This window comes from Haliaeetus leucocephalus, unplaced genomic scaffold, assembly GCF_000737465.1.
Source record: "Haliaeetus leucocephalus isolate CR32 unplaced genomic scaffold, Haliaeetus_leucocephalus-4.0 Scaffold262, whole genome shotgun sequence".
Taxonomy (NCBI): Eukaryota; Metazoa; Chordata; class Aves; order Accipitriformes; family Accipitridae; genus Haliaeetus; species Haliaeetus leucocephalus.
This window is the reverse complement of record NW_010972698.1, coordinates 241,373-256,736: the sequence shown is the minus strand read 5'-3', so window position 1 is coordinate 256,736 and position 15,364 is coordinate 241,373. Positions and strand designations below refer to the sequence as shown.

At 47.8% G+C, this 15,364-nt stretch overlaps 1 protein-coding gene across 1 annotated transcript in view; it reads left to right on the top strand.

The window, feature by feature from the left end:
• GABRA3 (gamma-aminobutyric acid (GABA) A receptor, alpha 3) overlaps positions 1-15,364 on the top strand; it is a 60,692-nt gene that overhangs the window by 35,046 nt on the left and 10,282 nt on the right. The window contains exons 5-7 of the mRNA XM_010568901.1: positions 8,787-8,869; positions 12,569-12,712; positions 14,368-14,520. Coding sequence (XP_010567203.1) covers positions 8,787-8,869; positions 12,569-12,712; positions 14,368-14,520 — 380 coding nt within the window. The remainder of the gene's footprint in view (positions 1-8,786; positions 8,870-12,568; positions 12,713-14,367; positions 14,521-15,364) is intronic.

Here is a 15,364-nt window from a genome sequence, read left to right as displayed (position 1 = left end):
ACAACAAGCTACTCATAGATGCACAAGAAAGGTGTTAAGTTGGTTTGTGAAAGGTGTAAATCTTTGCTTTCAAAAATTATTTTCTCTGCCTCCATCTTCAAGCTGATCCTAACAAATAACAGGCTTCATAGTGGATTCTGTGTGCTGAGATGCTGCACTTTCACCTCTGTTTTTTGAGGACCAGGCAGAATTTAATCTCTTCCTAGTTAAGCTGGCTGTGAATCTACATAGTGTCAGCAAGTTTTACAGCCTACATTGATAAACAATGCTCTGCTTTTGTGCAGCAGTTCTCGAATATGAGCTAATCCTGCTGGTGCCCTGGGGGTTTAGGTCTCCACACATCAGTGATCTCACGTTACTGAGGCAGATGGGGTAAATGAAGGGAGAAGCCCAACTTGGCTTAAGGGCTGCGTTCTGCTCCCAGCTCTCTGACCTGCATGTGGATGACTAACACCCCCCCCCCCCCCGGTTTGTATCATTGTCTGACTGTAAAGTATTATAGGAGCTACTGGCATAAGACAGCAAAAAAAGGACTCAATTTCAGGGCTTTTATATCATTTCACTTCTTCTTTATTCAGCAAACAGCCATTAGCTTCAGCAAGTTTTGTGTGACTGAGAAAGTATTGGATTTACTTTTCTGTTTAGGGCTGGGCAGGTGCCAGGATGGCAGCATCACGAGGCTCTTGGGAATGAGCTTCTTGAAGAAAATGGAGTCATGGGACTTTTAAAATAAATTCAACACATCTTTCAGTTTAGCTGCCTCCCAAAGAAGCGGGGAATGAATGACAGTCTGGACCTCCCTTTGCGTGTGCTCCTGCTCCCCTTAAATGTACCTCTAAGGCTTTCTAAGAGGTGAAGAGCCCACTCAGAGATAACCCAAAGGTCGAGGGTTGGATGTGAGGCCCTTTGTCACGTGATGCATTGCACAGTGCCAGGAGCTGTAGTGCATGGAGATCTTTTCCTTACCCAGCACAGACTGCTGCTCTGCAGATGTGTGTGAAGCTATCCTGATGAGGCTCTAGGCAGTATTGGACCAGCCTGATGCTGGAGATGTGGTTAGAGCTGGCCAGATGGCCACCTGGAAAGCAGTGCCCACTGCCCGGGACAGTGTGTCAGGGGTGAAGCAGAGCTCCTCTGGCTTTGCAGTTCAACACATCAAGGATGGGATGTCTGTCCTGGTGCATCTGATCATTGCCCTTCTCACTGCTGCTGAAGGAAATGTCTGCTCAGGGCCACAGAGGGTCTTTTGAGTGAGGCTCAGACAGGAAAATGCAAGGGCACAGACTGCATGGTCCAGGACTGTGCTTCAGGCTGAGGCTCAGACCCCAAGTCCTACCTGGCTCTGCCACTCATAGGCACACACACCTCAGTTCTCCTGTAAAATTATGATGATGGTATTACCCTCCCTTGTTAAGTGCTTTGAAACCTCCTCCCAGGAAAGGGCTGGAAGAAGACTCATGTTTTATGTCCAAGTGACACATTCACTGTTGTCCCCCCCGCACAGGGGCATGCACATGTGTCCTTCTCAAAGGAAGGAGCAGGACCATGAAGCCAATCTCAGCCCCACAGAGCTGACATCCAGCAAAGTGCACATCCCGAAGAGGCACGTTCTGTCCTACTGACTAGGGAGTGGGTTTGGACCTCCACCAGATTTCCCCTGGTCTGGCAGGACTGCCCAGGTGATCCCTTGCAGGCTCTGTCTAGACTGGTAGATTGCCATGCAGTTTGACTCCTGAGACATATCCTACTCCTTTACCTTCAACCAGCCAATATCCTTGAGGGATCAGTTCTGCTGATGTGCAATTAGGGGCATGTCTCTTGCTATTTATCCTGCTGTGAAAGCCAACTTCTCTTAGTCAAGGCTTACATTTATAGATGAAGTTGCTCTGGTGGAACAGCAACTCTGACACATGCATCCAGCAAAATTACACCTGTGTGACAATATTTATAGCTCCCGGAGAGAACCTCTTTATCACTGACCTGAGCTTCAACAAGTCACACAACAGCTGTAGCTGAGCGTCCGGAGATTTCCTTTAGTCGCAGCACAGCCTCCTCATGGGTCAGTGCAACATCACAGTGCAAACATCTGATCACTGACTCAGGCCTTAGCACCTGCGTGACAAGATGGCCTTTGTGACCGCAGCACAAAATTGCATTTCTCTATTCACCTCCTTCTGGCTACTGGGGAAGGGACAGGATTACTGATCCCTCTGCCTCTTCCCTGCTACTCTGGATACCTTAGAGGGCATGGGGAACACAGTTTTATTATGTAGCCCTGCCTCTGCAGGCTTGTTTGTGGAGCCCCTACAAGATCCAAGTAGTTCACAAAAGCCCAGCTAGGGCCTCAAAGCTCTGGTGTCAGACCTGAGTACAACAAACGGGGAATTGTGCATGGATTTACATAAGGTACAGACGAAAACTCAACTGCTGCAGCAATCTCTGGATGTACTCTCTGGCTCGAATTGTGGGGGGCACATAGATAATGTTCTGGTTCTTCCTAGCCTTGAAGCAAATGAAAACAGTGAAAGCTTAATGCTGTGCCGATGGGATTCAACTTTGTGAATCCAGGCTTTAAAGAGCTCTCCTCCTCTTCACAGGGACTGTCAGAGTGGCATGTTGAGGCTTTGTGGTTATTGTCAGAGTGGTTCCCAGTCAATATGTGCTCAAGTTATGCACTTAAAGGACGTTTTCTTTAATGCCAGGCTGACGCATTCAGCTGCATGCCCAAAGACTTTGCCTCAAGGACCTATATTGCTAAAGACAATGGAAAGTCCTTAGCGGCAGTGCACAAGCATGTGGGAAGGAGGGTCAGTGAACCCCTGGGTGGGGCAGAGGCAGAACAGGAGGGAAAGCTGAGTACAAAGGCACCCAGGACACGTGCAGTCCTACCAGGGCAGTTGAACCCCAGGTAACAAGTCTTGTACCTAATGGGGCATGCTCAGGGGTTTGAGCTTCCCAGGCTGCTTTTTGAAATCACAGAGCTTCACAATGTCTCTTCCAGCAAAGGCTTTGTGTTGTCTTTACTGCCTGGTTTTTTTAACCCCTGGGCAACTTCTGGGAGCTGTAGGCTGGAGCTTGCAGAACCCTTCCACACGATGGAAGTGCAACCATCATTCTCCTTTCTGCAAGAGCAGCAGCTGGGACATGCCAGCACCAGCTCCTCTGGGTAGTATGGACTGGAAACTATTTGACTGCATCCCATGTCAGGTATGATCCTAAACAACAGCATAAATGGACCCAAGCAGATCAAAGCTAGACTGCTAAACATGCAAGCAGATGAATAGATGAGGTGAGGTTTGCACAGCCTGCTTTTCCCTGCCTTACAGATTCCAGAATGGATCCAAAGGTAGAAATCATGTTTTCCGGGCTTGGTTTTGTGAAGGCAGACTTTTGTAAGGAAGCTGTCCCAGGAGGGAGAAATCTTCAGAGATCACCTTATCTCGCTGCATTTCTGCCATCATGGGCTGAAATCTCCAGGGGCTGGGAGAAGATGCAAAGTGAATTCAGTGCTTTCAGATCCAGCACAAGGATCCTAGAAGCAATTTGGCTTTCAAGCTCAAACCCCAGCAATTAAACCTAACCTAGATTCTCACACAGCCTAAACCGTAAACACTATTCGGCCTGACTGTGGTTATTAATGAATCTCCTAGAGGAGAAATCAGGACAAAACTCAAGCAATATCCCTGGCATAAACAAAGTTGGTTCTGCTGTGCAGGGTGCTGTCATGTTTTTGTACCACACATACACCAAGGGATTATTACATTTGCGTCCCAGAAATTGGACTGAGACTCTCGCTCATCCTGCAGCACGACGCAGGTAACGACAGGGGCTCTAATGACACATCAAAGGCTTCGCTAAGCTCCTGGTAACCATGAGAACGAAGCTGAAGTGGTTTGTTGTACCGTCAGCCCTGGGAGAGGTATGTTTAGCCTGATTCACGCTTCTTGCCATTGTGTTGAGCAGTTCAAAGGACTTCCCATGACTTTAAAGAGAAAAACATGGTTTCTCTCCTGGATGTTCCACTTTTGGTGCCATTGTGCCAGCAAAGTGAAAAGAAAACACGAGGAGTTTGGGGTTTGATTTCAAGACAGTTCTGCGTAAGTTATTGCTAGCGCCTGGGACAGATGAGCCAAAGGATACAACAGCTGCATTATGTGATTGCTGGCAGCTTGGCTATTTTTCACATGCTGTTTAGGCTTTATAATGACATTTCAGGGCTCAGATGTCTGGACCTGAACAGGGCATTGGAGCAATGAAGCAAACCTCTGTGGCTAGCTGGCCACAAGCTCCCTTGCACATGGTAAGGGGCAAAGATGAGAATGAGATGAAGATGAGATGAACAGGCTCTTTTACCCAAATGCTGCAGAGGCAGTGGTAATTGTCTGGGAAGCGAGATACATTCCTCTTAGTTTGACATTTTGACGTTTCATTAGGCAAAGCATATGGTGCTGAGGAGTCCTTTGCCGGCAACAGGAGGTGGCAGGGAAGGCCAGTGGCGGGAGGGTTGGAGCGGAAGGGGAATGTGGGCACTCTCCTGAGCGGTGATTGATTCCACAGCTTACCTAAATACCTCTGCTAATTAGCACTCTGAAAGATGAGCATGTGCAAGAGAGGCTGCAGGAGGGGGGTGAAAGATGGCCGAGGGATGCGGGGGGGCAGCGGGGTGAGCAGCAGTGCATGCACTCTGGTTGTGGGGAGAGCCTCTTGGGGACCCAGCACACCCCAGCACGTGTGGGGGCAAAGCAAAGAGGTTTCAGGCAAGGGAGAACACCTGGAAGTGGGAATGCCTGTATTGCTTCCCCCTTCGGCAGGGAAACTGACTGCCTTCGTGTGTTATCTGTGAACGTGCTGACTTCTGGCTGGCTGAAGTTGCTGAACCAGACTCATCTCGCTGGAATGATATGGCATTTTCTTTTTTATTTAATTTCAGGAGACATAAAAGCTCCTTCATTTGTATGTGGAGAAGTGGCAGGTTAGGTTGCTTTTTCAGTGGTTTGTTGATGGATTTACTGTGGTGGTGTTTACTGGCTCAGCTAATAAAACACTTCAGATTTAAAGTGTGACTGCTGCATTCCCACACACCTATGGAGTCATCCAGCATCTGTATAAAGTTGTCTCCTTTCCTTGACAACACTTGCTCTTGTTGACCATGGCCTGGAGAGGGCAGGAGGGTATGGCCAAGGCCAGCTTGTGCCCAGCTGGTCTCTGCTGCCATCCTGGCCCCCTCTGAGGCTCTTTCTGGCTGCTCTAAATGGCACTCAACCACCGGAACCAAAATCTGCAGTCTTTTGGGTTGTTCAGCCTTATTCATAGTAGCTGTTGATCACAGCCAAGACTTGCAAACAGTACAGTGGATGAAAAAGGCCTTTCTGTTTTTTTGGAGGAGTTCGGGATACATCAGAAGGAAAGCACTGATCAGAGGAGAGGTCCTTTGGAAAAGCCGACTTTGGGAACGCCCAGCTAAGAGCCTTTTGAAATAATAAAGTAATTAGTGAAGCCAACGAAGGAATAGGAAGGTAAAAAGGAAAAGTCTTGTGTGGCATGCTGAGGGAGACAGGGGAAATGCATCAACATTTCCTTTACACAAGTGACAGTGACAAATATTAGAAGCAAAAAGTCCATTGCAGTTGGAAAGGACACAGAAAGAATTGAATGGTAAGATCCGTGAGGACATGCTTGTAAAGCTTGTCAACCATGAAGCACCCCAAGTGAATTTTAAGCTGACAGAAGAAAGCATCACAAAAGAAACAGAACAGGAGGAGCAAGGCTGTTGAGTCCACACCTTGCTGCCAGGTTTTCACACCTGCTTCTTGAAATCCTAATCTTCATCAAGATTACAAAAGAGAGGCATCAGAGCAAATGAGGAATTTGTTCATGGTGGCCTTTGAGCGTCCAGAAGAAAATCATTCCGACGATGTGCTTGTAGGCTTGTCAAAATCACTGTTGGTCTTTCCATTGACTTCAGTGAACCTTGGTTAAAGTCCTAAAGATCAGGCCTTCTTCTCTCTTGTGTAGAACATTCAGTTCAGGTGTGAAGAAGAGATCAGCAAGTCAGAAAGAGTGATTTGTTTCCAAGGAAGTTACATTGGCCACACAGTGGTTCTCAGATTGGCTGAGAAAGCCAAGCTGGGGCCAGACATAATGCAAGCAGGACAGTCATCACCACCTCTTTGTCAGTAGAATGATTACTACAGGACATACACATGGATTCAGAAAGGATTGGCAGACGCATTGTAGAAAAGTCTTGGTCACTGGTGCACTCAATTGCCTGGATACAGCCTCTGAGTCATGGAAGCTGTAAGCCACGGGCTGCTGGGAGACAACAGCAAGGTGTGGTTTGCTCTGAATTCACCCAGGTTTTGTACTTCTCTGTAAGTATTCACTGGCCTGCTCTACTGGAGGTGGAGTCAGCCTACATAGACCCAATAAACCTGCTGTGATTAACCTGGCCAGAGTACAGAGCATTGCATCAGCCACAGGGCTGGGCTGTGAGTCCTTGGGACCCAACAGTGAATGGTGACTCAGCAGCCAGCCCCTCAGGGCTTCAGTGCAAGTAGTCCCCATGCTGATGCTGAATAGCTAAGAGCTGTTTATCAGGACCAGACCTGTCCTGATTGTGGGAATTGCTTTTACAGGGTATTTTTCCCTCTGTGGGGTAGCTCCTAGGGCACAGTGGGGCGGATGTGCCCAGTGGAGATGGGACAGTGGTACCCGGCGCTGAAAAATAGCAGAAATGCATATGTGCTGCTGTTGCATTAAGGAGAAGGGAGGTTCCACTGAAGCACTGTGGGGCAGTGTTCAGAAGGTCTGCAGGAAACTCACGGCTTTCCTTTCCTAGCCCATCCAAGAGTAAGCCGTAGACTTCCCCATGGTGCAATCTGCTCTGCAGCACTGTGACCCCAGTGACTGTTGCAAAGGCATCGCGTGCCTCATCTCCCAGACATGCCCAAAGGCTGGGTTAACTGCAATTTAAACCCCTGCTGTGGGTGCTGCAGGGGCTCCAGGTCACACAGGAGGGTTTTGGCCACCCAGTCCTGCCCCATCGAAGTTACAGCAGCTTCCACCTCTGCTCCTCTGCTTCTTCATTTAACGCCTCAGCCTGTCTCTCACGGGCATGACACCTTTTCTAGATCCTCTAAAAGAAGCAGATGAGGCTGGATGTGGGTCTGAAATCGTGAGGTTCATTTCCTCACCTAGCAGAGCAAAATTCACAGCCAGCGGAGGGCTTCCAGTGCAGCCGGGCCCACCCTTGCAGCCAAAACGGAGCAGCTGTGCAGGACTTCACTGCTGCTGCATCCCTCGTTTGCGCTGGTGTCCTCCTGTCATAGCACCATCTGCCGCCTGCAGCCACCGTCGCTGCAGCCCTGGCGACAGCCTGCCACCTCCAAGCCATGGTGATTCTGCTTTGTTTCCCCCACAGGGGGGTTTAAAGTGATTTGTGAAGTGCTTGGTTTTGTCCACCAAATTTTTTTATGCCAAGTTTAAAAAACAGTCGTTGTCCACCCCCTTTTTTTTTTTTGTAGAATCATTTAAGGTTTGTCCACCTGAAAGAAAAAACCTTTATTTTTCTTTCTTTCTTTTTTTTTTCTTCTTTGCTTTTAGCAAACAAAATCTGAACCCTTTATTTTTTTCAGGGTTTGTTTTGCATTTGACTAAGGCTCAATATTTTCTATGAAGAATAACTTAACGTTTTTCCAGCTGAAAGAAAATATCTCAACAGAAGCTTTCCACTGTGCTTATTGACCTGAGTTTTCCACAAGCCACCTTCTGCCTTAGGTCTGTGCACTTGCCCTTTGCATCCACCTGTTGCTCCTGTCATGGTTTATTTGTTATTTTGCCGAGCCATCAGAAGTGGGTCCTTTTTTTCTCTGGAAATGGTTCCTTCAGAAAAGATTGTATTAGACATCTCCTGGGAAGCTGTCTGTCCTGGCTCCCCCTCCTAGGCTGCAGGCTTTGCAGTACTTCAGGAAGGAACACGGGCTTAGAGCTACCTTTTTTAGAGCCTTTTATAACAGATCCTTTTATGCCTGGCCCCATGTTCTGCAGCACACTGCTTTTATGGTTGTGCCTCCCTCACAAAACTGCTTCCCGATGAGGTATCCTACTGGGATTTGGTGGATGCGTAAAACGCACTAGTTGTCCTGCACCCCCCCAAACAGCCTCAGGACATGCAGTTCTGCGTCAGCCCGCAGCATCCTCTGCAGTGCCACCAGTGAGGGAAGAGCTGAGGGAGGTGGGGTGAGGTGCCCCCCATGCACAGGGGTTTGTTGTACCCTGGTGCAGCACCTGCGACTTCAGGGCTCTGACTGACTTTGTTTAGCAAGCCCAGTAGCGCTGCGGCTTCCTGACTGAACAATCTGCCAGCCCTTGACTCCTTCCAGACCACCGCGAAGATCAAGCCATGTTCCCTGGAAGCCCTTTCCCTCTGCTTTCCAGCATGGTCCATGAGATGTCCCCTGGCCCCAGGCATTAATAAGCCCTTTATGCACAGTGCATAAGCAAACAGAAGTCCTGGGCTTTAGCAGATTTTCTGATTGCACTGGGTGGATAAAGATGAACTCAGTCAATAAGGTTGAGTTTATACAATGGGAAAGGTTGCCAGATCTGTGTGCCTGCTGTTCTATCCACAGCTGATGGCCTTCTGCCCGGAGACCCAGAGGTTAGTGACCACATTGAGGCCTTTGTCGCCTTTGATGGGTGCAGGGCAAAGATGCCGTGGCAGAAGGGCCAGGTGGGAGCCTCTGCAGCCGTGTGTTTCTGATCACGCTCTGTGTTTTGTCTTGTAGGCTAACGATTCATGCAGAGTGCCCCATGCACCTGGAGGACTTCCCAATGGATGTGCATGCTTGCCCACTGAAATTTGGGAGCTGTAAGTACCTTGATCATCCTCTGCGAGGAGGTGGATACAGAGCTAAAGAACAGTCCTTTGTGTGGCTAGTGTTTTCCAGTATTTTAGTAACAGTGTTATTAATTATTGCTAATGATAATGTGACCAAAAATTTGTTTCTGGTATCTTATACATGCAATTCCTACCATCATCAGAAATGGACAGCATGCAAATGTGTGGTCAATTCAGGCTCACAGGATGGGTTAGACTCCTATGGTTTTGCTGTAAGTTATTGGGGAAGTGGGAAGAGCAGCTTCCCATTGCTCTCCCTGCCTTCGGTGGGCAGTGCTGCCTTTTCAGCACTGCCCCAGCAGGACCGGTGTTGGTGGAAGACTCAGAAATACTTTTCCTTCATCACAAGGTGATCCTGGGGTGACATATTTGGGAAGATAGCAGTGGTGTCTGCTGCCAGGTGTCCTGTCCAGCTTCCCTACATCACTCCTACCAGTCTGGGGAGAGCCTGAAATCTCTGGTTGCTCTGGCTCCATGCTCCAGTGGAGCTTACAAACCCCTTGCTCCTCTTCAGTCTGTCAGGCAGGCTGCTCTCAAGTAAAAGGCTTGGAAACTCTGGGAATCTCAGTCCCAAAACCCAAGGGTCCTGGTTTAGGGAAGATTTGCAGGCTGCTGGTGAGTTGAAAGCTGCTCCCAGCCTCCCAGGCTTGCAGCTGGTCGTCTGCCTGGGCTTCCCATATCCTGCCTAGGAACAAGTTCCCTCTTCTCTCCCATATGCAAGTTAAGTTTCTTTTGGTTTTGTTCCTAAAGTGAGTGGGAACCAAATTCCAAGTCACTGGTACACCATAATGTGGAAATAAATGTCCTAGTCCTGCACTGCCTGGAGTCTCCTCCAGGTTCAACGAACTGAGCACCACTCGCAGTCTATGTTTGTGTTAGATGGAAGAGTTACCCACCTCAAACTAAAGAATGAGCCCCCACCAGTAATCTCCCTTTTGGACTCTAAGAAAACACACCTTTCTAAACTGATACTTCCTTCCTGGAGCCATTTGGGAGTTAACTAAGGAGAAAGTTGAAAAGTTTGCTTGACACCAGAAGAAATCATGTTTATCATGTGCATCTACTCTTCTGCCTCATGACAAAATGTTACTTCATAGGCAGCACTTAATTAAGTGTAGAACTATTTGCCACAAGACATCACTAAGGCCAGTAAAATACTAAGCCTTAGAGAAGGATGTTAATTGACCTTGTGAGGAGGGATATAAAATCTCATACCTCAGGCCTAATCTCTGGGATTATTACAAGATTTGCAGGAAGGCAGATTACTCCACATCCAATTGCTTATGATGTTTTTTTTGTGAGGAAAAGAGATTAATGTTCATATTTCTGCTGGAATATCCTTTGGGATTCTTCTGGGTATTTTTACTGATGTGGCCTCTGAATGATGAGAGTTTTGACATACGCAGCTCAGAGAGCTCCCCCTGATTAACATTAGTATGGCTTTTACTAAAGCACCCATCCACATAGCATCTGAGCTCACCTCTCCTGCGTTGGAGTAGGATTAAACTAGCGTTTGCACCAAAAAGCCATTGACAGCTGGAAGCTGCTCATTTTCAAGAAGCTTAAAGGGGGTCAGATTTACAAGTAGAATGACAATGCCAGGGTGAGACACATGCTGTTCAAAGGGTAGCCAAATCTGCCTCAGTGACCACCTTCCAGTGATCCCCACACAGTGGCTCATCAGTGGCCTCCTGTCCCTCTGCTACCATGGCAGCCACCCGAAGAGGGAAGGCAGAGAGCCTGCAGGAGAAGTAAGGGCATCAGGCATTTCAAATAGCTTCAGCTGCCCACCTGCATCATTCCTTGGACCAAGTGCAGTGAAGGTGATAGCTTTACCTATCGCCATACTCCCTAGAAGATGGATGTACACAGCAGAGAACAACCATTTCTAAGCCAGTCATAGGACATTTGTACAGCAGCTGTCTGAGACTAGGCTAGCAGAAGATGTTGCTGAAGTTACCAGCTCTGTTAAATGTCAAAGAGCTGTCCCTGTTTGGATTGGACTAGACTGCATTGAAAGCGAGGCACTGAGCAGAACCGAAACAGCTTCATGGCATTAAATATGTTCCAAGCATCCATACCATGCCTATGTGACACCAGATACGCTTCTGTCCCACACAACCAGATATGTAGACAACTGCATTTTCAGGGATGATGGCAATGAAACTGTGGGCAAGTTTCCTTTGTAGACTGAGAGTGGTGGTGGGTGAACCATGACTGCTGGAGCAGAAGGTGCTGCCCATCAAGGTGGAAGAGCATTGGCAGAGCTGTACAAAGCTAAACCTGAAGGAGGATTGAGGTGTCCAGAAGCATGTTAAGAGCTGGAAGTAGGGGTTGGAAAAGCAGAGTGTTGCATATCGGGTGAGAGGTGCCAGCCTGCATCAGAAGTGCTTAGGCAGCACGCTGGCATGCTGAGAAACATTGGCTGATCATCAAAACCACTCCCCCCACTTTGCACAGTGCCTACTTAGTATTTAATAGGTTTGCCAAAACCTACAGTGCAGGGATAACAATGGTTGTTTCAAAAAGCTCAGAGAAATCTGATTGTTTCAGGACACAATCTTCCACAAAGCAGGAGCTGAGACATTTCTGTAGCAGACCTGAGCCACTGCTTGACCTGACCCCAGCCGATTTATGTCTTAATAGGAGAAGCTGGTGGTAAAAATGAATTAAAAACTTGTTTTAGTGAACTTCGTTCTTGCCTAAAAAAACAGTGCAGAATGGGTATGGACAGGAAACTTGGGCATTATTGGGGAGAAGTATCTCCTAGTAGAGCCTGGAGAGACTCAATTTCTGGATACGATAGGACTGGCAAAAGCAAGAGCATGCAGGCACTGTTGGGAAAGGGAGTGGCTATGAGGATAAGCAGGATTTTGGTCACAAAGGCTTGTGAAGGTGATGGTGGCTGTGTGTCAGAGAGAGGAGTTTGCATATGGGGAGTTGGGCAGGTGGGATAGAGAGGGGAACTTGCAAGCTCCTGGAAGGATGCCCTGGCCCTGAGCCCAGTGCTACCCCATGCAGCAGTCCAGCAACACTTGCCTGCTGTTTCTCGTGCAATGTGCAGGCAGGCTTTTCTCAGCACTGACCTCCATCGCTGCCTGGTGGATTGGCCTGGAGGCTGGCAAACACAGGGTCATGCAGAGGAAAAAGCATCTTGGTGGGAGGGCACACTACCTTCAAAGTTGAGAGGCTTGGAGAGGGTTGCTTCTGAGTGAGAGTAAAGATTTTTAACTTTTTCTCCTTAGCCTAAAATTCAACCTCATTTGCATTTAGCCTTTCTCGCCAGCTGCTACCAGCATGACTCTCCTGGTCCCTGGCATGGCAGGACTGTGGCTGTCCTGCTGCCCCAGCAGCCTGCTGGCCTGGACACCTTCCTATATTGTCTCTGCTTGGAGCCAGCCCTTGCAGAGTCAGCACGTCAAGGGGACAGCATGTCTCTCAATGACAGTGCCCTGCCCCCTCTTCCAGCTCCCTTCTGAAAACCCCAGCTCCCTTTTGTTCATTTGATTTAACAGTTGCTGAACTACCTCGGTCTCTGGCCATGCTTCGCTGTGCTCAGCCATGTGGTTCTGAGGAATGCACAGCAGGGATTAATTTGGCTACAGGCTAATTTTGGTATATTTTAGGTCAGGCAGAAGCACAAACCTCGTTCTTCTTTCTCCTCCGCAGATGCCTACACAAAGACGGAGGTGATCTACACCTGGACACTGGGGAAGGATAAATCAGTGGAAGTAGCAAAGGGTGGATCTCGCCTGAACCAGTATGACCTGCTGGGCCATGTTGTTGGGACAGAGATGGTTCGATCCAGCACAGGTACTTTTGGGACCGTGATGCGATGCGTGGGCTGAGCACACTGTCAGATGAGAGGGACCCATGGGCTTTGAATGCCATGATTTGGCATAATTAGAGGTAGCACCTGTGGGCGGTGAGCACCACAGTACTTCCCAAGCCACGTGCAGTTGGAGAATATGGCTGGGGACATCTGGAGCAGTCACCAAGAGGCAGTAAACGGTTTAGCTTTTTAGTGGTTTCCACTTAAAGAGCCTTATCGCCCATAACCTAGAAAACTGATTTCAAGCATCTAAAAATGATCTGTTGTGTGGAAAATTTGCCCCACCTTGCCCAGCTGGTTCTTGGTAGTGTGAGTTCATTTGTCTTGGATCCCTTTCCAGTCCCTCAGGAGAGCATTGTGGGCAGGGGAGGTAAATGCAACATAATGTTCGGCGTGATTTTCACTGCATCTGCTTACACAAATATTATCATAGCTAGTAGAAGATTATCCCAAACAAATGTTTCCTCTGATTAATGACCAATATTAATCATCTTTCTCTCCCATCTGCTGCTCCTCCCTTCCCCTCTGAATCCAGGTACTGATAGCTTCTGTTATCTCATGTGTGTCTCTCATCTTTCTTTTTCTCTTTTCTATTTTTTTTCTTCTGTATGCACCAGTAGTTCTCTCATTTGAGGATATTTCCTCTCTGGTGCACTTGATTTTAATAGTGTCTGTCTGTAACAACTCATATCACCTCCCTTGGGGAAATGTGGGGAGTCCAGGGAACTAAATGTCATAATATCTGACCCATCTCTCTACTTAAGTTGTAGTAAAATGTACAGATGAATAACCTGAAGTGGCACGAAAGCTGCTAAAGGCTCCTGTGTGTAATGATTTAGCAGAGCCACGCTCACAACAAAAAGGCACAATAATCCAACAAAATATCCAAAGCTTTGAGTGGAGGAATAGGGCATTGAGGAAAAATAGGGACAGCTGCTTCTTTGGTTTACAGCCCAGACCTTTAACAACAGAACTTGCCCTGATTTTTGAGATGGTTACCATGAGGAAAGGTGGAATATTTTCAGGATTGTCAGAGAAAATAAAATCCTCTGTCCTGAATCCTACTGAAGCATTGTTAGGGTCTCTCTAAGCTTAAGGGATCTTACCCATGACATGGCTCCCTGGGCTGGAGCAGAAAAGGGATGGGAGCTGGGTTGGAAGAGATCCCCAGAGGCATCTTGTGCCTGGGGTGAAACAGGGAAAGCCTATTGCCCAGTTATCTGTTGGCATTGATTTGCCTTTGTCCCACAACCTTTTTGTGGTGAATTAAAGAAGTCTCCAGAGAAGTGTTTTGAAAGGACAAATGCTATGTGGAAGTCACCCAGGCTACACTGGGGCACATGCCTGGCATGGCACAGCAGTTGTGTGTGCATGTGCAGGATGTGCAAAGTCAGTGCTGACAGTGTGCTGCAGCATGCATCCCTCCTTCCCACGGCTGTTAGGGTGGTCTACAGTACTGTAAGATACCAGGGTATGCCAGCCAATAACAATATGACACACATGCTGCAATTTCATCTAAAAACTTGAAAGTTTGTTCAGGACAGATCTTTAGTGGTTTAGAGGTGGATTGGTGGTCAGCTGGCCCCATCCTCGAAAGCACAGGCGGCTCAGCATCTCTAACTGGCTGTCTCTGCAGGGGAGTACGTCGTCATGACCACACACTTCCACCTCAAGCGGAAGATTGGGTACTTTGTGATCCAGACCTACCTACCTTGCATTATGACAGTCATCCTGTCCCAGGTCTCCTTCTGGCTTAACAGGGAGTCCGTTCCTGCCCGAACAGTTTTTGGTGAGTCTGGGAGCCTGGGGGCGTCCTCTCAGGTTGGGGGAGAAAGGCACCACAAAGGACGGGAAATAGACTGAGCATCAGAGCTGGTCTTCTCCAGGTCTTGACCAGCATCAGTGAAGCTGCTGGCCATTTCCCAGAATAGCGTCTTCCCAGTGCCCCTGCTTCCACTGAATCACTGCAAAAATACTCCTGTCCATGTTTCTGCTACAAGCCAAGCCATAAATATTAACAGTAATCAAGGTATTGATCATCTAATTATATGCATTTGGCTGTGTCTGCTTATCTATATTGGCTTTTGAGTTGAGGAGAGCACAGACACATGGGGAGGCATTTAAAGCTCTACCTTTGAAATTGCTAATGTGCCCCTGGTCAGAGCTCCACATAACAAGTTCCTGGGCTGAGACAGTATAACTGCATGGTAAATATATTGTTATTATTTTCTTCAGCTCATTTCAGGTCCTCTCTCCGAGGCAAAGTGTCAGGCTGGCATTGCACATATATTAATAGCTTTTACAAACTTTTAATAACAGAATTGCTTTGTGCTTTCCTGCCAAGACCTTTAGTTCAGGATCTACACACACAAGCTCACAGACCAGGTGTGATGCTGCAGGATTGTATTTCCTGGAAATAACAGTGCCCAGCAGATACCGCTTAATAGAGAGTATATTGGACAAAAGTCACGAAGCAGAATGGGGATATATGGTACCACCTGCTCATGTTTTTGAATAAGACAGAAGGTGGTCTGGTTTCAAAGATCATGAAGCATTTTCTCTGTAGCAAGAGTCATTATAGAAATACTCCCACAAACCCAACAAGGCTGATGTCCTCCTTTCTGGACCCTCTC